The sequence below is a fragment of the Panthera uncia genome (assembly GCF_023721935.1).
Source record: "Panthera uncia isolate 11264 chromosome A3 unlocalized genomic scaffold, Puncia_PCG_1.0 HiC_scaffold_11, whole genome shotgun sequence".
Lineage (NCBI taxonomy): Eukaryota > Metazoa > Chordata > Mammalia > Carnivora > Felidae > Panthera > Panthera uncia.
The window spans coordinates 64,369,963-64,395,868 of NW_026057578.1; the positions used below are offsets into that span (position 1 = coordinate 64,369,963).

Below are 25,906 nucleotides of genomic sequence, written 5' to 3' on the forward strand. Positions count from 1 at the left end.
TTCCGGATGGGGTTTAAATATACATGTATAATTTTGCATGACTATTGCGTCATCGTTGAAGTCGTCGTGGTTCCCCAAGAGGCCTCCTAGGCTTCTTCAACCACCGGGCCTTTGGACGCTTCCGGGCGCTGCGGGCACTTGCGCGAGGAGCCCTCGGCTCCTCCCGAGCGCTTCCTTCTCGGCCTCCTCCCCCAGCCTCACCTTCCCCCCACCCCCTCGCCACCGCACTCCGCCCCAGCTCCGCGGCTCCTCCCCCTCACCCCTTCCCCAGCCCTCGCGGGGAGTCAAGCTAGGGTGAGCGGGCAGGGCTGAGCGGCGGTCGCGGGCGGGGCCGCGGGCGCGGGGCGCGGGGCGCGGAGCCGGCGGGCGGGGGCGCGGGGCTGGCGGCCGGCTCTCGGGGAGGCGCCTGGGCCCGCCCTCCTCCGGGGCCCAGCTGGGAGGGGGCCCGGACCCGCGCGGGGCGGGGAGAGCCGCCTGGCCCCTCCCCTCCACTGCCCTCCCCAAAGTTGCCGTCTCCCCTGGGGCCGGCCAGTCTTATGATCCAGCGGATCCTCCTGGGGAGGCCGGGCCGGGGAGAGGGCGCCGAGCGGCGGGGGCAGCGGGCGGGCGCGGCGACCGGGGCCCGGGCGGGGATCCGGGCAGCGACAGAGGCGGCGGCAGAGCCCCGTGCCCGCCGCCCCCTCCCCTCGGGCGGGGGGAGCCGCTGCATGGGGCCGGGGGGGCGGCCCTGCTGCGCGGAGCGGCGGCGGAGGCAGACCCCCCAGGCGGGCTGGGGCTGAGCCCGGGGCCGGGGCGGGGGCTCCGGGGGGACCATGCCCGGAGGCCGGCCGGCCGCAGCATGGCTCACGGGCCCGGCGCGCTGATGCTCAAGTGCGTGGTGGTCGGCGACGGGGCGGTGGGCAAGACGTGCCTACTCATGAGCTATGCCAACGACGCCTTCCCGGAGGAGTACGTGCCCACCGTCTTCGACCACTACGCAGGTAAGCCTCGGAACTGCTGACTAAGGGGCCGCTCCCCGGGCCGGGAACTTTGGAGCAACTTTGGTGGAGCCCCCTCGCCGCCTCCCCCGAGCGCGCTCCCCACCCCTCCCCCGCCTTGCCCTCTACCGGGCGCCCGGCCCCACCCCCAGACCTCCCCTCCGGCGCTCCCAGTCGCCGGCTCGGTAGACCCCTCTTCTACTCCTCCCCACCCCCGGCCCAGTCCCAGCTCACCGCACTTCCCAACCCCCGGACGCCCTGGGCCGACCTCCATGACCTTCCCACAGCCTCCTCCCTACTGCCCCAAACCCCCGGGGGAAGTACTTAGGGCACCGGGCGAGACGTGGCTACGGGACTTGGGAGAAGAGAGTGGGCAGCGGGGATCACATCACACGCCGGCCTCACACCACTTAACAGGGCACAAGGGAAAAGGGGTGACATCTCCCCGAGAGCGCCGCATGCCTCCAGCTGGGTTGAGATAAAAGAGTCCAGGTGGGGAGCGAGGTTGCCCCAGACCCTAGATAATTGAACTTCTCTCCCCGCCCCCATTTCTGCCCTTGCAGTCAGCGTCACCGTAGGGGGCAAGCAGTACCTCCTGGGACTCTATGACACGGCGGGACAGGTGAGTGTCTTGGCCCCTGGCCGACATCCCCTTGCCTTTCCTCAATTCAGGGTGGCTGCAAATGGCCTTTGGAAACTGAGGTGTCGAAGAGGGAGGGTGTGTCTGCGAGGGGCCCCTCTGGATCAAATCTTTATTTCTTTTTTCAAGTCAGCAAATTAGGAAAAGGAGAAACACAGGCAAGCACACACAACGCAACAACAAACCTAGCCCAGCCCACCCCATGTGAACCCCTGTGCTATGAAAGTTTTTGCCTGTGTGTGCTTTCTGTATGGTGCCTGGTGTGTGGGTCCCAACTCCTGTTGCAAAGTGGCAGCGGCCAATCATGAAGCGCCCTTATTTTTAGTTGCAGATGACCAGGTCTCCCCCTCACAGCCTCTGTCTGGTCCCTCATTGGAGAGTGGTCTGCCTGCCCGAGGAACCTGATTGGTGCGAAATGGCATCATCTAATATGATGGGAAGGCATTTGGTCCTGGTTATGTTTATTACAACATCATTGCACTCTGGGACTCGAGTCCCTGCAAACGTAATTTGTGGTGTTACCAGAGGACCATAGGGAAAAAAAGAAAAGAAACAACAACCATTCAGCCACTCCCTGGGGTAAGGAGGAAGAGGAAGGGTTAGGAGTTCAGTATGAATCTTGGAGGAAGAGCTTTTTTTTTCTTCCTTAGGAAGGCCAGGTGACTTTGTCTGGGTTTTCTTTGGGAGAGATTATTGTGCAGAAAGAAAATGCACACTCCTCCTGGCAGCCTCTGACCATTAGCAAATCAGAGGTGGCTCCTAAAGGATTAAAGTCTCCTCCCTGTCTCTGTCCCAGCCACCCTCTTCCCAGACCCACTTTTGCTGTGGGGCTGGGATGATTGTGTGTAATGAAGTTTTGTAGAATCCAGCCCTGTGATTAGACATGAATCCTTGGGCAGAAATTTCCACGTGTCATCCAGACTTGAGTCGTTGAGGCCATGTGAACAGCTGAGGGGCTTAGAGAGTGCTTTGGAGGATGTCTGGTAGTACAGTTTCCTTTTCTATAAAATGTTAGAAAAAATTCCTGTTCATGTAATATATGCCAGATGCTTAGCACTGAGTCTGGCACACACAGGTGCTCAATAAAGGGGAGCTATTCTTTATAGCTTTTCTAGATTCGGATTTCAGAATTGTGGTACCAGGTTAGAGTCTGAAAAATGTTTTATTGAGAGTGTTTTGATGTGGCTTCTGGTTTCCAAACCGTTAAGTTAGAGGAGCATCCGAGGATAGAGAAACTGTTGGCAGTGCAAGGTGCCAGAGGCTGTCCCCTTTCACCAGACCGTCCTAAGTCAGTACAACCAGTTCTTAGCTTTCCAGGGCCCCTTTTGGATGCCTGCCTTATTGTATTGTAGTTGTTACTTATTCTGTCAGAACGTATGGAGGGCAAGAGGCAGAACTCTGTCAGTTAAGTAAGACCAACTTTTGAGCAACAGGGTAGATAAATAACAGGTTGAAATTACTGGTTGAAAGGAGAGAGGTTTTTAAACATCGTCTCTAATTTTAACTTCTCTCACTAGCACCTCTTCCCTTTTCTCATTTAACTTGTCACCATGACCATTTGTTTGACCACAAGCCCTGTTCAACAGGATGTATGTATGTCAGACCTGTTCTGTGCACCTTTAGACCCAACTAATATTTACTGAGTTCCTTCGACATATCAGGCATGGGACAGCCACATGCAAATATCTTTTTATTTTCTCCACAAAACAACCCCATGAGATAAGTGATATTCTATCTTTGCAGATGAGGAAACTGGGATTCCGAGAAGCTAGGTAGCTGACTTAAGGTTGCACAGCTACTGACAGGTATTGCTGGGATTAGGGCACGGGTCTGAATTTGCCCCAGTTTGAGGTGGTTATACACACAGGAAGCAACAGGAGAGGCTGAGATGCTACCTGGGTTGATTGGATTCCTTGTGTGTCTATAGACACACCTGGAATCTTGATGGCCATTCTCTGAGTGGGGGTTGTATGCAACCGCTACAGAGGAGAGAACCCAGATCCAAAGAATCACCTGAAGTTGGACCCCCTCACAAAACCAGGGCTTCCCATAAGTCATCGTGATTGCTGTTTGTATTGTATGTATGTTTGTATGTATGTTTGTATTGTATTGTATGTTTGTATTGTATGATACAATACCAAGTGGGACCAAACTATTAGTAAGGTTCAGATGTTACTGTTTTTACCCAGCGGTCGGACACCTACTCTATCGGCCAAGATGCGTTTTAGGCCCCCTTGGTGTTTTTGCCAGTGTCTGGAACTTTTCCTTTTAGATCAAAGTTAGTGATAATTCATCTTTCAGCATTTAAGGGTTTATTACTAATAAGCAATCTTAGCAATGTAATTATCAATGAGATTAAGTGAGGATTGCCCATTGTCTACCTTAGCACTGTGCTAAGCACCTGGGGACTACAAAAGAATAAGTTTAAGATAGGGCTCTGCCATGGCTGATGATAGGATAAGTAGAAGTGTCTGAACCAGATATCTGTTCATGTGTGTTACATAGGAGATTCCTGTGTTGTCATTAAGATGTGATGCCTCTATGAAGCCATGTTTACAATAAGTAAACACATAGACATGCATACACACGTATACATCCACGTTTAAGCCTTACGGACAGCAGAGGAAAGCCCACGGGCTTTCGAACCAAAGAGACCTGGGCTCAGATCTCCATCTTACTGTACTAGTCGTGCGATTCTAGCTGTATTTAACCTTTGTGATGTAGTAAAATATGTGGACAATTAGAATCTATGCTGCAGTGCTGTAAACTGGCTTAAACTGTTCAGTGTATGTGAAAACAGCTGACACTGTTCTTCCCTCATAGTAGATGAGTATAAATATTACAAGAAATTATTGTACTGCACCCTGGTCAGTTTTGTTGGGGCAAGGGGGGGTCACAGGTGGAAGAGGATAGTGTATTGTGTTTGGAGTTGACGATAGAAATTCCACTAGATTCCAGATCCTAGAACCTTTTCACTGGAGGTGTGGAGCCAGCTTTGTACTTCCTGATTCCCACAGTCCCCATCACTGGACCCATGGACGCAGTCCAGTGTTCCCTGCTCTAAATGCCCTGTTGTATCAGATGGTTTCCTTTCTTTCTCAGAGCCTGCATCCCCAGTAATGTAAGAGAAACTTTGAAAAACTAAGAGTTCAGTGCACACTTCGAGAGACAAGTGGGGTATGTAGGTTTCAGTTGATTCTACTTTGGGAGGTAAGAAGCGTTGAGGAGGAAGTGCACGGGACTGGAAAGCGCCGCTTTCTCTCCAAAATGCTCGCCCAGAATGTTCACTCGCTGTATTTGAATAACAGCAATAAGGGCCTCCCTTAGGTTGGAACTTAAAGTTTATGTGCTTATTCTTGGTCTCCTCTTTGACCCCAGTCAAGTTCAAAGCCATAGGCAACATTCACCCAGTTTACATACTAGGGAACAGAAGAGATGACCATGGTAGATGACCTTTTTCCTTCCGGAGGAGTCTGCTTCCCCCTTGCCCTCTACCACTATTGGTCGAGAGTGGAGGTGGGGAGGGGGTTGGGGGGGTGGAGCGTAGGTTGGGGGAGAGAATGAATGAGTGTTTTGGAATGTGAGTGTTTTGGGCAGCTTTAGTCCCTATCATGGGCTCTGCCTGGGCACATCCCTCAATGTCCCCCACACCAGAGGGGAAGCCCCTCTCTTGGCCAAGCCCCCGGGTGGCCCAGGAGCATCCCTGACGCTTTGACAGCCCAGTGTTTTGGAGTGGAAGTTGAGGGCAGTGGTGCCTTCCTCCTCGCTGGGGCCTTGTAGAGGGGTCTGGCTTTCGGCCTGGGAGTCTCTGCAGCTTCTCCTTTCTTGCCCAGCTTTCAGGACTTCAGGGTAGGCTCTGCAGCAGCCCTCTTGTCCACTCAGGGTGGGACTGGAGAGGCAGTATTTTTCCTCCTGCCCCTGTACTGTTTGGAGCACAGGGGAGGTGGCAAGAGCTCTCACTATCTGTGCAGATGAGCTGGTGGGGAGCTGCCTGGCAAGCTGCTCTTGAGCTGTGGGCTCCTGGCTGATCTCTTAATCCTTGGCAGGAAGGCAGAACTTGATACCCTAAAGAGGGAAGGACTGGCGCCCAGTTTATCCCAGGTCTCGGAATACCCACACTCAGGAGGGTGTGTGTTGGGGGTGCTTTTGGGTTCCCTAAAGTTCCAGATTTAGCCACTGCCTCAGTATGTGGAAGTCCATATGCATGCTTTTGGGTGTGCTGTTGCTATGTCTGTTCACTGAAACACACACAGGTTCAAGGATGCATACACAAGAGCCATAAATACCCTTAACTTAGGTGTCCCTGGGGTTGGCTTTTCAGTGACAAGTGAGATCTGTTTCTTACTTGACGTAGCCCAGCAGCTGTGGCTGACCTCCAAGCCCTCTGGGTAACCAGGGAAGTACTTTCCCTCCAGAAGGGAATCTCCAGGGGAGGCAGCCTCGGAATGCCCTGACTTCTGTGTGTTTCATGGGGCAGCACCTAAGGGCCTAATATAATGGGAAGGGGCCACGGGGCGGGGTTGGGGGGTGCCTGTTGCCACCTCAGGCTCCTCCTGCCTTCAGGCAGGCATCCTCACAGTACCTGCGGACGTACACTTTTGCCCGATGAGGAAATTGAGAGTGAGTAGGCGAATGGAAACTGGACAGAGATGTAATTAGGAGAAAGGTTTTCCTTACCTTGGAGGGGGCCTGCGGGGAGCATCAGGAGGGCTCAGGAAACACCCGCCTGCATTCTGCAGCTTCCGGGTGTCAGCAGCCCCTCACTGCGTCCCTGAAGGGCCTGGGGAGCAGAGTCTGGGAGAAGCCATGGAGTTCCTCCCCAGCCCAGCTTCAACAGGTGAGCTGCTGGCACTAAATATCCCGATTTCCCTTAGTAACCTACTGTAGATTTGTCGTCTGTGCATTTTTCCTAACCTTTTTAGAAGCTATTTATATCTGCAGCCTGCACCACATTACACTGAATGCTGGTTTCCTCCTCTGCATTGGGAAGGTGGATGGCCTCTCTTGGCTCCAAAACCTCTGCAGTGACTGAATGTCCTGTGCTCCCTTTCTTCTCACTGTGATGTGGGTTGGGGATATGTTAGCTCTGACCGTGGTCCCGCAAGCAGGAGCCTCAGGGCGGGGGCAGTCTGCATCCGTTCTGAATGGTTTGTCTGTGTGCAGGTGGGCCCTGTCCCTTTCCTGGCCATCTGATCTGGCTGGCTCCTCCACTTCTCTCATGGTTTTCTTGAGGCTTACTGCCATTTACGCTCTGGGAACCAAAGCATCCCAGCAGGTGTAGCAGAAGTGGGTGTCATAGGTGTGTTCAGATCCCATCTTCGCGGCTCCTTGTGCAGCCTCAAGGGGCCTGAGCATATGTTGTCATTTCTGTGCATGCCAGGATACGAAAAAGGTAGGAAGCATTGTTTTACAGCTCATGGGTCAGGGGCCTTAGGGCAAACTGGGTGTTTGCGGTTTTGTTGTGGAATTTGGGGTTTCAGGAGAGGAGACCTAACGGCATTAAAATAGGACAAAACAAAGCAGCTTTCCACGGGGGTATCAGTTTCTAGCAGTGACACATATGTTGGCAGCCGCGGGCACTACTACCAAGAGGTCTCAGATACAGAATAGCAAACTACAAGTTGGAGGGAAGGGAAGCAGTTACAAAGAAAGAAAACCGAGGACCACACAGGTCTTTAAAAGCTAAAGTTCTTGAGTCTCAGCTGGATTTCCTTTCCCTCGGAGGGGCTTGGTTTTGCCCTAATTTGGCAAGCCACGATCCAGGAGCCTCTTTCCTTGCCCTCAGCAGTTTGCTGTTCCTCTTTTACTTTCTCGCAGGCAGCTGCTTCGTACAAGGAAGCGAGGAAATGTGGGAGCGAGCGGGGGAGGCCCTCCGAGGAGGCTAGGTAGCCGTGGACGGTTCATGGGAGCTCTCCCAGGTTCCCTGAGTAGATCCCCTCTGGGGCCGGTTTCTGCTCTCTCTGAGCTCCCTGAGGACCTAGAGCCTTGTCCTTCTTTTTCTCCAGCACGGTTCCAGCACTTAGTCTGGTGCCTGGGGCATGGAAGGGGTACAACAAATACTTCTCAGATTGAGTCGATCCTTAATTTGGCTTCAACTCCTTTCTGCTAAAAGGTTAACCGAAGACTAAGGCTATAGCCCTTAGATGATAGCTTCAGGCACAACCGGTTTCTTGGAGAAAAGTTTTATTTAGTACAGAAGTCTCCAAAGTTCAAAGGAGTTATAGCATGGAGGTATGCAGCAGGCATCAGTTATACCCCCACCTAGAGCCCGGGGGCTTTGTGGTCACCGGTGGGCCTGTCTCCCAATACTGTCTCTCAGTCTCAGGCCTTTGCAACTTCCCTGAGGCCTTTCACATCTAGAGCTTCTGAGGAGAAGGCAACTTGGCTGTGAAAGGGTGGGTTTTGGATTCTCTAGACCAAATCTGAATCCCAGCTCCTCTTCTCTGGTCCGCTGGCTCTTCCCTCCCTGCCCACTGGGGAGATAATGTCTGCTTCACAGGGTTGCCGTAAGGATTAGAGATGGTGTATGGGATCACCCTGGTCACTCTCAGCCACCATGGACTGAGTACCAGACCCCTGCTGGGAGTGACGGTCCAGACCAGCTTTGGGGGCTCCACACCGGTTCGGTTCGGTGGAGTTGGTGCAGTGCCTGCTCTGTGTTCTGCTCTTCTCTGGGGGAAGAAAGGAGGAGTCAGAACTCTGAAAGGTCTGCCTATGCAGCTGGGAAAGGTAATCCTGTGAAACTGAGTGTTGCACGGTCCCAGCTGAGAAGAGGTGACGGGGATAAACTCTGTGGAAGATGTAGGCTTGCAGGAGGAAGTGGGAGAGAGTAGAGTATTCTGCTGGTGACTTCCGTGGGCCCCCATGTTACTCTGCCAGGGCCCCTTCCAAGCAAGGGTCTTGACCTGTCGGAACCTCAGTTTTCCTCATCTGTAAAATGGGGACTATAGTTGCATCTCCTTGTGGAGTCATTGGATCAAATCTGAGCTTCCCGGCTCCTAGGCTCAAGGCATTGGGGTAAGGCCAATAGGCAGCTCTGGGCTTGGGCTGTTCAACCTCAGTCACTTCACTCAAGGCCCTTCCACCCCACCGTGTGCAGAACACATAATCTCTTCTCTGTCCCATGAATGAAAACTTGGGGAGCCTTGGATTAAATGAGGTCATGCAGGCAGAGGGTCATGGGGAGCTCATATTCTGAGTGAGGAGGAAGAGCATGGGGAGCACAGGCGTGGGGGGATGTCCCAAATGTGTCTCTGTGGACTCCAGATCCCTGGTATTGGTGTCAGCTTGTAGAGCAGGGCTGATAACTAAATTATGGAGTTTTTCACTGGGTAACTGACAACTCAGTAATTAGAGAGATAATTAATCTGGTGCTGTGTTGCTTGTTGATTTTAATAGAAAGAACACCAGAGTAGGGGGAAGGGACTTTATTGTTGTCACTGTTTCTTTTCAAGTGACTGGTGGGAGTAGGGAACCAGCCGCCTCTCTCCCAATCAGCAGACTTGCCAGCCCCGCCCAGACTCAGGATAGAATTTGGGGTTTAATAACGACACACTCTTCACTGAGTGACATTTTTACAGAGCACAAAGCATGTTGCATTTGCATTTACCTCCCAGAGGCCTCTCACCTGCTCTGTGAGTTAAGGAAGTAAGCGGCGTGTGCCTCATTTTGCGGGTTCAGAGAGATGATGGCTTGTTCCAGGCCACAAAGCTGGTGACAGGCAACAGCAAGATTCCAGGGCAAGCTGTCCCACTCCAAGCCTTGGGTTCTTTACATTAAATTACCCATGCTAATCAGCATGATGGTGTGAAATGTCTCTTTTACATTGCATATATTCTGTTGTTGAATGTTTCATGTGAAAAGTACATTCTGCGTGCAGTCGCTTTTCTATTTTTTCCAAAGTTTGTTTATTTATTTTGAGAGAGTGCGCGCCTGTGCTTCTGCACGGGGGAGGGGCAGAGAGTGGGAGAGGGAGAGGGAGAATCCCAAGCAGGCTCCACACAGTCAGCAAGGAGCTGGACGTAGGGCTTGAACTCATGAGCTGTGGGATCCTGACCTGAAGTCAGATGCTTGACCCACTGAGCCACCCAGGTGCCCCTGGGGTGTGTTGCTTTTCTAGCTAGAAGAGCTGGTAGAATGTGTGGCTATAAGTGGAAGAGGAGGGTTGCCGCTAAAATGGCTCCTGTAAACACTGGATGTGTTTTGTTAATTTGTTCATTTACCTAGAAGGTTAGGGTGTTTTGTTAATTTGTTCATTTACCTACATTCTAGCTTAAAAAGAGCCCCCCCATCCCTCGGGGTGCCTGGATGGCTCTGCCGGTTTAGCGTCCAACCTCTGCTCAGGTCATGATATCACATTTCGGGAGTTCCAGTCCCGCATTGGGCTCTGTGCTGACAGCTCAGAGCCTGGAGCCTGCTTCGAATTCCGTGTCTCCCTCTCTCTCTCTGCCCTTCCTTCGCTCATGCTCTGTCTCTCTCTCCTTCAGAAATAAATAAAAACATTAAAAAACTTTTATTTTTTAAAAAAGAGCCTCCTCCTAGGTGGTACAGGTGAGGGTGTGAAAGGACCTTGGTGCTATTTGCATACGGATGTAGCCTCTGCCCCGGAAGTGGGGCTGGGAAAGTTCTCTGCTGACTTAAGTTGACTCTCCTCTGGGAGGATTCAGGACCCCCCCCCCCCCACCTCTTCGTGTCCTGTTCTGCCTGCTAGCCTTGACTTGGCAGGAACTTGCTGTTTGTGGGCTGGACTGCTGGGCAGGGCAACTGTGACCTGCAAAGGTGCTTTTTCTGTCCCACAGGGGCTGCCCTAGGCCTTTCTTTTCTCCCTGTAGGTGGAAACTCTCCAACTGAAACAGTTTCAAATCTGTGTGTCCCACTTACAACTGAATATTCCCTGTTTACAACCTAAGACTGCCTCTCCCACCTGCTGCTCATTTTGCTCACCTTCCTGAGCTGTCCCCATTGACAGCACATCTGCCTGGACCCCTGGATCCTCCAGCCAGTGCTGCAGCCACTGTGGCTGTCAGGATGCAATGACAACATTCATGCAGTCAGTCAGCAAACTTACCCCGAGTATCACATCTGGGCAGGGAGCTGTGGTAAGGGCAGGGCTTACCAGAGAGGCCGAGCAGTTCAGCCAAGGGGTAGGGCCAACACTGCGTGATGGGAGGGGAACCGGTGCCCGTTCATTGGGGGCCAGAGGGGGCCAGGTTCTGTCCATAGGAGATGAACTGCTCCTAAGAGCTAAGCTCAGTGGGGGTTCTCCAGGTCAAATTATAGGTGGAGAAAGTGCTCAGATTGGATTCTTACATGTACTAGATGCTCAGCAAAAGTTTGAATTACCGCACTGGTTCTCAAATGTGCTCCTCGAACCAAAAGACATCTCCTAGGAACGTGTTAGAAATCCAGGTTCTTGGGCTCCAACCCAGGCCTCCCGAATCAGAAATTCAGGGACATCTCTGTTAAAACAGACCCTCCAGGTGATTCTGACATGGGCTGAAAAGTCAGAACCACTGAGTTAATGAGTATTTGTGTATTATCTCCTCATACCAAGTCACTCCCCTCCACCCTCCCCTTCCCTCCATCCTCCCGCACACTCCCCCTCACTCTGCTGCCCCCCACACTCCCCCTCACGCCACATATATACCACACACATACGCACACCACACACACACCAGACACGTGCATACACCCCCCACGTATGTACACACATACTATACGCATACACACTGCACACACATAACAGGTACACACAGATACCACACACATGCACCCCTACCTTATACCTTATACACTGTCCCTGGGGTGCAGGGAACATAGTTTATTCACTTTTTAACCCCCCACCCCAGCAAACCCACCTCCATACACCCTGTTTCTAGTTCTTTACACATGGTTGGGACTGTCCATATTTGGAAGCTCCCTACTTAGCTCATCTGGTGGAGGTGGGACCAAGGGCACTATCAGGAGAAAATTGAAGCAGAACTTCCTAAGCTGCCCTTGGCTGCATTGATGTGCTTTCTGGCCGAGGGCTGTGCACATAGTAGACTCCATTGGTATTCTTTGATGAGGTCTAAGTGCCAAGGCCTTCTTTTCTCCTCTATTTTAAGCAGCTAGACAGATTGGGGCCTGAGCCTTGCTCTGTTCACTGTGGCTGAGGTTAGCAGTCTGGGTGGTGACAGACCTGCCCCTGAGGACCATGCCAGTTTGGTTTGTGCTAAATTAGTTCCAGAGCAACAGATGAGCTATGACGTCCTTTTGTATCAAAACTCCCCAGGCAGGTCACCAGGAGCGGTTGGAGGAAGGGCTGTTACTCAAACATGCATCTTGGCAGTAATTACTCTGGCTGACCAAAGCTTTCTGTGCTAGTGTCCTCTTCCATTCTCCTGGCTGGCCCTTCCCCCTTCCTTCCTTCCTTCCTTCCTTCCTTCCTTCCTTCCTTCCTTCCTTCTTTCCCTCCTTCCCCTCTCCCTCCCTCCCTCCCTCTCTTTTTTTCCAAACTTGTTCCAATATAGAAAAAAACATCCTCTGTCAAGTGGCATAATGATTGGGATTATAAATGTGTTGGCTCAAAGCATGCCCCCTCTAAGAGCTGCCAGTGAGAGAGAACATTTACTCCTGATTGTCTGGTTCAATTAAAATTCCATTTATCCCAGCTTACTTTTCAAAGGGCTGTCCTCCCCAGTGAGCTGGTTCGGGGCTCGCATTTATTACCTTAAGGTGTCTTTAGCAGGCTCTGGCTCTGGAGGGATGGAGAAGGGGCTGATGTGAGGGGGAACAGAGGAGAGAGGTGGCAGGATCCCTTCTTCCTTCAGAGTGGGGTGGTGGTGGGGGGGCGCTTCAGGTCTTTGTCAAGCCTGCAGAAAGTGAGAGGGTCCTTCTGAGACTGAGGCATCCTGTGACCTCTTCCTCTGTGACTCCAGCCATCTTGCAGTTGAACCTCTTTGAATTTCAACTGAGAAATTGTGTATCGGCCACAGTCTAGCATTTGGTCTTACTCATGAATAAACACTCAGCATCCAGATTGTAAGCCCCCAGAAGGGGGCTGCATGTGGTGCCTAGCATTTAGCACAAGGTTGGGGGATCCCATAGGAGCCAGGTGAGTGTGGGATTTAGGGGAATCTGTCGGAAAGATTATTGTGGAAAGAACCTTTCTGATGAGTTGATGTCCCCTCCATGTTAGCTTTCTTATCAGCTTGTTTTAAAGGGGACTCTGATCTGTCTGGACATCATTGAAGGTCTTTAAAATCAGATTATAGGTGGTCATTTTAAAGCATCGCCCATTTAAGCATAATAGAACTCATTTCTTAACTCATAGTGTCCATTAGCAGAAAAGCTGCTGGGTCTATTTGGTTAAGATATTGACCAAGATGTGAATGGGTACTCTGGCAAGTGTGGATCTATAGGAGCCCTCGAGTGTGTTTTATGTCAGGCGTCCCTCCAGAGTGTTCTGTGGCACTCTGTTAAAGGCAGGGGGAGGGGGAGAGCGAGTGGACTGACTTGTTCAGCTCAGCCTCACTAGGAAAGGAGACACCAATGCTGCCTGCTCCCCTGTGGGGAGCTGTGACATCTTGCTGCCCCCACCTAACAGGGCAGTGTGGAAGCATCACAGTCTGGGCAAGCTGGTGTTGGGAAGAAAGTGATTCTTTAGAAATTCCTGGTGGACCAGACTGTTCAGTGTATGCATTTACTTCTCCTTCCTTTTTAAAAATTGGGATTCAGTTCACATTTAGGGTTTTATATATTTGCAAAGTCGTGCAATCATCACCACTATTTAATTCCAGAACATTCTCATCCCCCAAAGAAACCCTATACGCATTAGCAGATACTATCCGTTCTCCTCTCCCCTCAGCCCCTGGCAACCACTAATCTACTTTCTGTCTCTATGGATTTGCCTGTTCGAGACATTTCCTATAAATGGAATCCTACAATATTCGGCCTTTTGCGTCAGGCTTCTTTCACTCGATGTAATGTTTTCAAAGGTCATCCATGTTATAGGATGGATCAGTAGTTCATTCCTTTTTATGGCTGAATAATCTTTGTCTTTCTTTCCTTTCTATTCCTCTTTGTCAGTCTTTATTACGTGGACGCTGTCCAAGGCTCTGGGAACCAGCTTTTGGGTTCTGAGGCAGAAAGTAAAGGTCTACCGCCTGTGTGCTCCTGGTACTGTTTTCACCCCTGCCTCATGGAGTGGTGGGGCTGGTCTCCCCTCTCCCCTTCCAGTGTTCTGGTTCTGTCAGTACTTCTGATCATTGTCTCCTGCCCACTCCCCACCTTTATGTCTTTACTCACCAGATATCAGAGTACCTGTTAAATACAGGTGAGGTGCAGAATAAAGACCCATTAGATAGGAATTTAGAGTCAAGTGGGAAGAGAAGATGTATACAGATGACCAAAATGCGAGTAGAAATGGGATGTGCCATGAGAAGGTGGAAATGGCAAAGCATGAGGGCTGACATCAATTGTCTTTTTGGTTGGCCACTTGCCCAGAGCCTCACAGATAAGCGGGGCCGTTGAGATTCAGAAACACGATCCAGGTACTCACGGATCATTGGGTCCATGGGTCCAATTTGTGTTAACTCATAAGAGATCCAGATATAAATGAGGTTGCCAAAGGATTAATTTACTATATGGTCTCGGTGGTAACATAGACGTAAGACATAAACCAAAAGCTCACAAAAAGAAGAAAAGCATACTGAAGTACCCCCCCCCCCGCCCCTTATCCGTGGTTTTGCTTTCCACAGCTTTGGTTACCCGTGGTCTGGAAACTGTGGTCTGGAAACATCCTCCTTCTGACATATCGTCAGAAGGTCAGTAGTAGCCTCACAATGCCTACGTCTTTCACCTAACTCTGTCTCGTCGGGTAGGCATTTTATCATCTCATATCATCACAAGAAGGGGAAGGATAGTACAGTAAGATATTCTGTGGGAGGGAGAGACCACTTCACATAAATGTCGTTATAGTATATCGTTTTATTTTATTTCGTCGTGAATCTCTCACTGTACCTTATTTATGACTTAAACTGTATCATAGATATGTGTGTACAGGTCTAGTACAGGGTTCAGTACTATCTGCAGTTTCAGGCATCCCCTGGGAGTCTTGGGATGTATCCCCATGGATAAATGGGGACTGCTATAGCCAGTGAACATCCAATACGCAGAGATATGCAAATAAAAACTAGTAAGCAAAGATACGCAAGTACAGACTTTTGATTTTACCTATCAAATTGGACAAGTTGGAAACTTCGATACCCAAGAGTCAGAGAAGCTGATGCTCTGTGCACCGTTGTTGAGAGTAAAACTGGACCCAAGTTGTTTGGGGGTTAATTTGGCAAAGACCATGTCAGTGACCCATTCCTATGAATTTACGCCAAGGAAGCATTCAGAGTACACAGAGATTTACATGAAACTATATATTTCACAGCGATTTTTATAATAGTGATAAATTATAAATGCATCAATGCGGAGTAAAAAGGGATTTGTTAAATGACAGCATGATGTGTATTAGAATAATCACAGCCATTAAAGACGGCTTTCAACAAATATTTAAAGATACGTGAAAAGGCTAATGGTGTGTTAAGTGTGAAAAGCAGGAATCAAAACTATATATAGCATGATTACAACTTTGAAAAATATGCATATATGTAATATGTGAAGAGAAAATTGGAACAAAATTGTCAAAATGTTAGTGTTTGGCTCTACATGGTGATATTGAATATTTTTAGAAATTTACTTCTTTGTACTGTATGCTAGTTTTCTCCAATTTTTTAAAAAGTCATTTCATTTTTATTAAGATTGTATAGGCACACAGTTTAAAGACCCAACAATTCTGTGAGATCTTATTATGGAGAAACAAAAGATCCCTCTCCACTTCCCTTAAAGAAAAGCCATTTCTTACTCCAATTTAACTCTTAGCTGTTGGGGCGCTTGGGTGGCTCAGTTAGTTAAGCGTCCAACTTCAGCTCAGGTCATGATCTCGCAGTTTGTGAGTTCAAGCCCCGCGTTGGGCTCTGTGCTGACAGCTAAGAACCTGGAGCCTGCTTCGGATCCTGTGTCTTCTTCTCTCTCTGCCCCTCTCCTGCTCACTCTCTCTCTCTCTCTCTCTCTCTCTCTCTCAAAAATAAAAAAACATTAACTCTTGGCTGTTTATTTTGGTAAAAAAAATACCCTCTTTTGACTTCACAACATGAATGATGAGGCTTTAGCTCTTTCACACATGCCTTCCACCTGCCATCCACCCTTTCACAGTAGCTAGAGTGTAATTTGTGTTTGATCACTAATCAGTATTTGTATTTTTATCGCTGTGTTGTCTTAGCTGAGCCATGTAGTGTACTATAATTATTCTTCCCTTCTGTACCACTTTTTGTTCCCTGGAATTAATAATTGTCTTGCTTCTTGCCTTGCTTTTTTCACTGCATGTTTCCCTGCTTCACTCCAAACTTGCCTTTCCATGCAGTCAAGCATATCATATATTCTATCAGTTTCTTCTTGGAGACATCCTTTGTGAGACTTCTGATGTGTTTCAATCTGGGCTGGTTACCTCTAGCCTGCTGCATAGCTTGGGATTTCCCTTCATTATTGGGATTCTCTTGGGATCTATGTCTTGGATTGGATCTCTTTTTTTCTTTTTCTTTTCTTTCTTTTTTTAAAGTTTATTTATTTTGAGAACAAGAGAGAAAGATTTGGGTAGGAGCAGAGACAGGGGAGAGAGAGAATCCCAAGCAGGCCCTGCACTGTCAGTGCAGAGCCTGATGCAAGGGTCCAACCCACAAATCGTGTGATCTGTGACCTGAGCTGAAACCAAGAGTCGGATGCTTAATTGACTGAGCCACCCAGGTGCCCCTCTTTTTGTAGTTTTCATGTCCTCTTGGTTTATTCCCTCATTCTGCTGGAGTATATCTTTTATTAATTTTCTGAGAAAAGGTGCACTGTAGGCAAAACTTTTAACACCTGGTATTTTTCAAAATGTTTTTTATTTCCTTTATACCTGACTGACAGTTTGAAAATAGATCGGGAATCTTTTTTTTTTTTTTTTCCCTTTCTGAGTCTTGAAGGCATTGCTCCATTGTCTTCTAGCTTCAATGTATGCTATTGAAAGGTCTGATGCCAGTCTGATAGTTGATTTGTTGTCAAGAACCTGGTTTTCCTCTCTGGAAACTTTTAGGATCTGCCATTTTGCCCTCCTGAAATTTCATAAACATGGGCTTTGGGGTAGGATCCAGCTGGCTTTCATGGACCCTTTCAATCTGGAAACTCATGTCCTTCAGTTCTGAGAAACTTTCTTGGTTTATTTCTTTGATCTCTTCGTTTCCAGTTAATCTTTTCTGTTATACTAGAACTCTTAGTATTTAGATGTTGGAGTTCTTGGGCTGGTCCTCTATTTTTTTTATTTGCTCCCTCTGTGTCTTTTTATTCTATTTTGGGGAGAGTTCCTCAATTTTATCATCCACCCCTTCAGTTGTTTCTTTAAATGTGATTCTATTTTTAATTTTTAAGAGCCTTTTCCTGTTCTTTAGATGTTCCTTCCCACCCCCACCCCCCACCCCCTTTGGCATCTTCTAAGTCTGGTTTGTCTTACTTTTTTGATTGAGCATCTTCTTTAATTTTTCTGAGGATATTAATGATAGTTATTCAAAGTTTTTGTCCCCCTGCAGAGTATCACATTTTGGTCTCCGTCTTCCATGGTCGTTCCTCAGAGGTCCATTCATGTTTGTGAGAGTGGCACTGGGACATGTGGGAAGCTCTGTGTGTGAGTCCAGCTGGCTGACTCTGGCCTTTACTGAAGTTCAGGGTTTCCCCACCTCAGCACTATTGATATTTTCACTGGAAAATTCTTTGTTGTGGGGAACTGTCCTGTGTATTGTAGGACATTTAGCAGCATCCCTGGCCTCTTCCCTCTAGGTTCCTGTAGCACTCCACCCCAGTCATGACAATCAAAATTGTCTCCAGACATTGCCAAATGTTCCCTTGGGGCAACATCACTCCTCACTATCCCTGGCACCCCCAGTTGAGAACCACTGCTAGGGGTGATCTGTCGGGGCCTTTTCATTGGGGAAACTTTAACATCAGATTTTGGCCTTTCCTCTTGGGCTGCCACTGTTCTGGGAGGCGAGTGCAGGAAGCAGAGTGGGAGGCTTAATTTGTAGCACGTGCTCTGGACGTGTTCAGTATGTTCAACTGGACCTTGTCCTCCCATCCGGGGAGCCCTCTGTTCTACCCTTCCCAGACGCTCAATACCTCTGCCTTTTGTCAGGGTTGGGGAACGTGCTCACTGTGATAGGGGAGTGGAATCTGGGATTTAACTGCTTCTCAAGCAGACTCACTTCATCCTCTTGTTTGTGGCTCCAGCTTCAACCCATGTCAGAAGAACATGCCGCCACTGTTCCTGCACCTTCAGGGGCTTCTGTCATGCAGGATGGGTGCTTCCTGGCTTTCCCCTCATTGCTGGTCCCCTGAGTCTGTTAAGTCCCTTCCCACTCAGTCTTTTGCATCCCAACTTCTAAAATTGGGTGGCTCTCGTCTCCTTTTCCGTTTGCTTTGTCCCTGTGGCTTTCTGCCTTTTCTTTTCTTTTTTTTAATTACTGTCATGTTAGGGGATTTTGGAGCGATCTGAGATAAATGCATGTGTTCAGTTGGCCTTAACTGATTTAACTGAAGTCATCCCCATTTTTTTATATCATTAGAAAACATGAATACGCAGAACCGAGTTACAGCGATGGGTATTCTTTGCCTGCTATCCAGTGTACCTTTCCTTAACATCGAGCTACTTGGGAAAATGAATTCAGAAGAGGGTTGCTTGGGATGGAGGCTTTGGAGCACACAGAGTTAGAAGTCTTAGAGGGAATTTGTATTTTATCTGGGTCCTGGATCCCCGTGATGAACTTTTCCTTCCACGTGAGAGTGTGGACTTCTAGTGACTAGAATTTGTGTGTCCGCCACATCCAGCATCTTACCACCAGGCAGAGCCGAGTGGACACTGATACTCTAATTATGCAATTTCTCCTTTGCTAGACTCTGGGTAGAGTCTGTATAGACCGCGACTTTTCACTTAACCTATGTTTCAGCCAGGCCAGTTTTAAAACATACCGTATTAGGGTACAGGCTTTCCTTAGTTACATTTTAGTCCCTTTGATTAGATTTGGGTGTTTTCCAGTGTGACCCACACTGCAGATGACTAGAACGACTGCGGTTTGATTTTCATTTATCTAATTCTCAAAATGTAGCCTCATGTCAGATTCTTGGGGTGTCCTACCATAGTTCCCCTTGATTTGTTAACTACACTTACAGGTATTAATGACAGTGGGAGGTGGGAAGGAACACTCCCAGCTCAGGGGATGGTAGGGAGAGGATCTGGACGGTTTTCTTAGGTGAGGAGATGGCGTGTGTGTGTGGGTTAGGATGAGGAGAGGACACGGGAAACAAGGTATTCTGAGTCAAGAGAAAAGCCCAGAAGGAGGTGCACAGGAGAGGAAAGAGAGGAGCAGGCTGCTTCCACTGGGTGGTCCCCAGAAAAGCCCATAAACATAAGTTAGGAAGGGAATCTGATGTCAGCTGGGGCTGGCCTCCAACACCAGGCTAAAAAGGGTTTGGAGTTTCTAAGGGGTACTGTGAAGGCCAGGGAAGTCATCTGAAGATCTGTGCCATGCTTGGGACACTTCTACAGATGCATTAGGTAATATGGAATTTTCCATGCAGCCTTTTCTAGTACTCAGGGGTGGACCAGTTATCTCCTCTCTGAACTCCTGTGCCACTTAGCATATGTATCTCCAGTCATTAATTTTGTGCCTACATTTGAGGCCTTCTTTGGACTCGTTCATCCCATTTAACCATAACAACGACCTTCTGAGGTAGGTGATATTAATCTACCCGTCCCCTGCCTTTTTTTTTTTTTTAAATAAATGAGAAAACAGACTCAGAGACACTGAAATAACCTCTACAGGTTACCCGCACTGCCCACAAGAGGCGAAGCTGGACCTCAGACCAGGCCCTCTGGTTCCCCACGTGTAATCCACTATTCTAGGGCCTTCCCCTTGCTGCCAGTGTCTTATTCAATCGCTTGACTTCCCTTAAGGGAGCTGTGCGCTGTTGGATTTTCCAGGCAGCACATAACACACTCAGTAAAGGAGTTGACATGCTGGTCCATGGGCTCCGACAAGACTCCCCTTAGTGGGGTGCACAGGGTGGGCTCAGAGCTGGAACCACATAGGTTCCTGTGCAGTTTGACTGGACTGTAGGGCCCACACCTCTAAGTTTGAAAGCTACGCTACCTCCTCCCCCTCCCCCCTCCTCCCCACCCCCTGACCGGCCCAGCTGCTCCCGGGGGACTTTCGACACCACTTCACCTAGTGCCCTGGGCTCAGCTGCTGTCCTTGGTGCCCTGGAGGGCGGGATCACTGCACCTGTCCCAGCGCTGCCTCCAAGGGTTTTGTGAGGATACGCCAAAGAGAATGGCATTTATCTGGTGCTTTTCTTACCAAGTTTTATTGTTGCCAGCTTCCTCGTCTGCCTGTAGTGTTATTTCTCTTTGATTTTGTTTCTCTGGCTCTGTTTGCTTCAGTACATGTCCCATCTCCCTAGTCAGGTTCTTTATAGTGGGAAGTCCTGCTTCTGGATTGGCTGAGCTTCTTGGAACACACAAAATTGCTGGTGCAAACGTGTGTGTCTGATTTCCATTTTACAGCCAGCCACCGAAAACTGCCTTTGGCTGTGTGCACTGTGGTGGCCATGTCATAGTCCACGTGTGTGTGTGACACTTTTTCACTGCTCAGGTCTCATTAGCCTTTGTTTTAGAAAACATACTTGAGGGGCGCCTGGCTGGCTCAGTTGGTTAAGCGTCCCACTCTTGGTTTCGGCTCAGGTCATGATCTCACAGTTCTGAGATCGAGCCCTGCATCAGGCTCCACCCTGACAGCGTGGAGCCTGTTTGGGATTCTCTCTCTCCTTCTCTCTCTGCCCCTCCCCCCCCAAATAAATAAATAAACTTAAAAAAATAAAAATAAAAAACACACTTCAGGTGTATTGGTGCAGCTGTATTCAGTCCTTGTCTGCCATGTAAACATACGCATTTCTTAAACGAGCAAAACCACTCAGTGTGCTTTTCACAAAGTCGATTTTACCCTCAACCCTCATTTGCCACCTGTTTATTCCTCTGCCCCAAATCGGCTGAAATAAATGGCGAAGGAGCACCACTGGGCATGGTACTAAGCTAGCGGCCACCACGTACACTAAGTGCCGTTCGTACTCAGTCTTCCCAAAGCTTAGTCCATTTTATAGATAAAGGAAACAGAGATGGTGAGTAACTTGCCCAAGGCCACACAGCTAGTAAGCCTGTGAGTCAAAGATGCCAAAGATCTGTGTACCAAACCCATGATCTGCTGCCTGGTTAAAATAAAGGGGCTAAGAGGGCCTAAACTCGTTCTTAGGAATGCATTCCTGCCTCACTTCTGCCCCACTCTCCTGTGCCTCTGGACACGTGATGGGCTTCTTCAAGCCTCAGCTTCCTCATCTGTAAAGTGGGAGCTGCCCTATCTCATAGGCTAATGGTGCTGGTTCAGTGGGAGAGCTGGCGTTCTCGTGAAAGCAGAAGCAAGCTGCTTTTCTCAGGGCTGGGAAGTGAAATAAGGCTGGAATAAGGTGGTACAGTTACATGCTGCAGGCTTGGAAGGGCTTTGCTGGGAACCTTCTGTCATACAGAGATGGGGGTGGGGCGGGGGGAGTGGATGAGGGAAGTAAAGCAGAATGGGTAGTGTCAGGGGTCTAGAACACGCACAAAGGAGGATAAGCCTGCTCAGCGCCGTGGGGGACTGTCATGGTGACCTAACCCCAGATGTTTCTGCCATGTGCAATATCTCCCTGAATTTCGGAGAAATCTCCATGAGAGAGAGAGAGAGAGAGAGTGTGTGTGTGTGTGTGTGTGTGTGTGTACATGTACATGTGCATACCCACAGGGTCCCGGTCTTGCATACTTGTGGACCTGTGTGTGTTTTTTGGAAATTAAGGTGCAACTCACACAGTGTAAAATTCCTCATTTTAAAGTGTGCAGTTCAGTGGCATTTAGTACATTCACCTCTGCCTGGCTGCAGAACTGTTCTGCAGCCCAACATAAAGCGTGTGTCTTTTTAAAAGGGTCTGTTCCATGAAAGTGTGTTTGCACACTACATTCGGTTGTCCTGATCTTAACCGCCTGCCCAGAGATCTTCCTCGTCCTCCGATGGCAGATTGCACTGTATGTTTGGCCAAGGAGTGTGGTTCAAGTACTCAGATTCCAAATGGGCCTGTTAGTCACGGTTTAACCCCTCCACGCAGTTTGGCTGCCTCATCCCGGCATGGAGGAAACCAGCGTTTCAGGCTTAATCAGAGTGCAGTTCCCAGGGTCTTCTCTTGCTGCTTGACTGCTTGGCTTCCTAGTATATTAAAAGCCCAGGAGTAAGCATATACGTCAATGAAAGTCTTCAGACTCCCTAAAGGTATTCCCTGGCCTCAAAAGCAGAGAAAGGCAGGCGTTAGTCCACAAATGGTGTTTCCTCTGGCTTTGGCCCATCCATAATCCCAGTTCTGTGTTGGCTGTCTGTGTTCCATGTGTGGTCCCCCACAGCCCCTCCTGTGAGAAGCCCAGGATACCTGTAGCCCAGATGTTGAGGGCTGCTCCATGGAAGTGTCAGTCCTGGTACTCATATACGCCTCCCTCTGTGTAGCTAGTCTTGGGGTGACACCTACTCCAGTGTGATGCAGGGACCACAGCACTGGCTGATATAGGGGGCCATCCCCATATAGTCTCCATGAGCTGCAGAGATGGGGCCAGTGAGTGGCAAATCCTTGCATATTGACTGGGGGTGGATGGGAGGAGGGAGAGATAGAGAAGAGGAGGAACAGCAGGAGAAGAGTAAGAAGGTAGCTACCTTGGATAATCTGGGGAATACTTCATTCTGATTGGACTGCTTAGGTCCTGTGCCCATCCCAGAACCAATGACTATAGCCCAGGGGCAGGCAACAAGCCCCTTAGAAAATCCAGACCTACTTCATTCTGGTTGGACTACTTAGGTCAGGTGCCCACCCAGGAACCAATGGCTTTGACCAGACCGTGCCGAATGAAACTCCATGATCGGTTTAGCCCAACTAGGAGTTCTTTTAGCTTAGTGTGGAGTCAGAATCACTGGAGGCATGTGTCTGGGTAGAGGAGAGATGGGTCTGAACTCCATCAGTTTTGGAAAGGAGGAAGTAGAAGGGTGCTGGATAGACAGTCAACAGTATCCTCCTTACCTAGGTAAAATAAATGTCAAGACAATGAAAAAAGACAGTGGTGAAGAACAGTAGCAGGAACTAAAAATGCTGAAAGTGCCTCAGTCTGAGGCTCTACTCTTTAGCTTCCATTATTCAGGCGGATGGGTTGGACCCATTGGTGCAACATTAGAAAAAGAGCCCTGTTCGCAGGAGACAGTTTGATTCTTGGCTGACAGCAGTGACAGCAATATGAGAAGTTAGCCTGGAGAATCGAGACACCTGATCCACCTTTTCCAGCTTTGTAGCAAGCCCAGCGCAGGCCAGCCGTGAGCCGGCTGCAGTGTACCTTTCGGACTTCACCTTCCCACGCACTGCCCTCGTTCAATTCAACAAGAATTTAATAAGCAACTACTATAAGCCAGGCATTGAATTGTCCCTGCCTCAGGGAGTCTGTGGAGGATACAGATGAGAAGAGAGGCAGTGCTATTACGTTGTAAGAAATGAGACGGCAGGAGAGGCCCAGGGTGCTGTGGAAACGCAGAGCAGTGGACGCTAAACCTGAATCGCGGGTTCAGAGAAGGTTTGCTGGATACAGAGATTTTGTGACCAACGCCTGGAAGATGAGTAGAAGCCGCCCAGGTAAGGAAGTCCGGGAGGGGAAGGACAGTGAGTAGCTGGGCAAGGGGCTGTCTTACCAGGTATTGGGGACCGGCTTGGGTCCGATTGGGTGGTGATATCTTTTACTGAGATGGTGAACACGGGAGGAGTTGCAGATTTGAAGTGGAAGAAATAAGTACAGTGCAGAAATGTCGCATTTGAGATGCTTCTGATTCCGCCAAAAGGAAGCATCTAGAGCTGGGCCAGGAATTCAGAAGGCAGAGAGCTCCTTCAGATACACTTTCCTGACCATGTACTTGACCTCTCAAGCATAACACATCCAACATTGGTCTCTTGAGTTTTCTCTGTGGTGTGCTTCTCCACCCACAGGCTTCCTTCCTGTAAAAGACATTATCCATCCATCCAGCTGCATGAGCTGGACCCTGGATTCATCCAGAGACCTCTCTGACATTCAACCCCACACCCAGCCCATCCACCCAAGGCTGAGTCCGCTTCCAGGGTAGATCTAGAATCCACCATTTCTCTAGTTGTCAGCGGCTACCACTTAGTCTGTGCCATCACCACCGTCTTCTCTCACCTGCGTTACTGCAATGGCCTTTCTCCGCTACTCTTGTCTACCTCTAATTCACTCTCCACAAAGCAGCCTGAATTGCCTTTTTAAAAAAACAAATTTCCGTGACTTTGTTTTCTGAACTTTTAAATGACTTTCCTTCCACTGCAGCAGGCTCTAAGGATCCAGGATGGCTACCCCTCCCCCCCCCCCCTTGTCTGTCACTCTGGCCTCCCCCCCCCCCCCCCAGCATCTACCCTGGCGTTTCTGCCTCAGGGCTTTTGCACACACTGGCCTGTATCTGGCTCCTTAAAGTGTCCCACAGAGCTCACGTTAGGTGTTGATTCTTCCAAGAGGTCTTTCCAACTGACTCTGGTCTTCCTGGCTGCTCTCTCTCCTAGTACCTGGCTCTTGTCCCTCAATGCAACTATCCCGATTTGCATGTCATGTCACTTCTGTCTTATTTTGTTAAATGCCTGGCTCAGTGCCTTAACTATATCAGACCCATGTCCCCTTTTTATAACGAATGCGTCTCCTTTCCTTATCCTCAAATGAAATCTACAGGAGGTATAACCTCTCTCTGCATATAATTTTAAGTCAGTGTAACATCTTATGCTATGTAGGAGAGTAAAAGGGAAGTAACTCACAATAAAAATGTTTATTTCAGTATTAAAACCTAAGTTCCGAGGGCTGAGTACTCCACAGATCACAGTGAAGTAGTCAGAAGCCTACACCTGTAGGTGGAATTGCCATCAATGCACAGCCATAGATGTTGACTAGCGTAGTTGTGTTTTATTGGCGGTTCCAGGCTAAGAGCGATAGTGCGAGTGGCTTGCAGTTTTCTACAATGATAAGCAACTCCTGTAATGTCTTGAACAAAATAAAGTACAGTCTACCTTTCTCCTTCAATTTGCCCTGAAATTACCTTCCTAGAAAATTCATTAAAACTGTGCAACAAATACTTTATGCTCTTTATATACAACAGAGTTAGGTCCCGGATTCAGGTTATTATAAAAGGGTTTTTCATATTCATCAATGCCTGGCAGTATGCTCACCAATCATGTGGGACCTGGGAGCATTTCTCCTAATACAAGTTATGTAGCACGCAGACTTCTGTCCCTAGGTCCCCGTAGAGTTCCCCTATTCATGTTGACGATCAGAAACACCCCCAAATCTCCAAAATACCCCCCCAACATGGACAGTACTGCCCGAGTGGAGAGGCGCCTTTCCTCTATTATACTGTGAATTCGCGAGGGCAGCGTCCATGTCTGTCTTTCATTGTAGCGCTCAGGGTGCTCGGCACCTCGCTGGCAGATACTTGGTGGAATAAATGAATGAACAAATAGGCCCCCAATATGAACTTTGTACCAAAAAGATTAGAAAAGGAGGATACTTCATGGAAGTGTGACCCGACATTTACCTTCTTTCTGTATGCCTTAGGCCAGCTGACTTCCGTTTTAGTGAAAGAGACTTGTAATTAGAGCTGCAAACAATGTAAAATTTCGGCTCCAAATCCTTTACAACAAGGGAAGTCATCTCATGGTGCACATAAGAAATCGCACTGCCTCTGAGGTTGTGGTTTGTCTTTTTTTGGAAAGTCGGGCTTGTCTGTTGAAGAGCTCAAAACACTTGACCGGCTCTCTCATTTATCTTAACATGTGTATGCTATATTTACTCTCCCTTCACAGATGGGGAAATGAAGCTTGCCTAAGGGCCATATTTAGCTAAGTCTTGATCCTCTCTGCCTTGTGGGGTCAGCTCCGATAAAATAGAATCCCAAGGCTTGATTTTTAGCCAGTAGTTGAAACCTCTTCCCACATGAAATCTGTTACTAGGGCTTCTCACAAGGGTGAAAAGTGTGAGTTTGAGCATTTTTAACCATGTGATACGGCCGTCTTGTTCAGG

At 48.9% G+C, this 25,906-nt stretch overlaps 1 protein-coding gene across 3 annotated transcripts in view; it reads left to right on the plus strand.

Moving 5' to 3' along the window:
- The first annotated feature begins 446 nt into the window (after positions 1–446).
- RHOQ (ras homolog family member Q) overlaps positions 447–25,906 on the plus strand; it is a 42,389-nt gene continuing 16,929 nt past the window's right edge. The window contains exons 1-2 of one of the 3 annotated variants that reach the window (XM_049650235.1): positions 447–980; positions 1,541–1,599. In XM_049650235.1, coding sequence (XP_049506192.1) covers positions 839–980; positions 1,541–1,599 — 201 coding nt within the window. In that variant the 5' untranslated portion in view covers positions 447–838. The remainder of the gene's footprint in view (positions 981–1,540; positions 1,600–25,906) is intronic. The other 2 variants (XM_049650236.1, XM_049650234.1) reach the window with 2 other exon arrangements.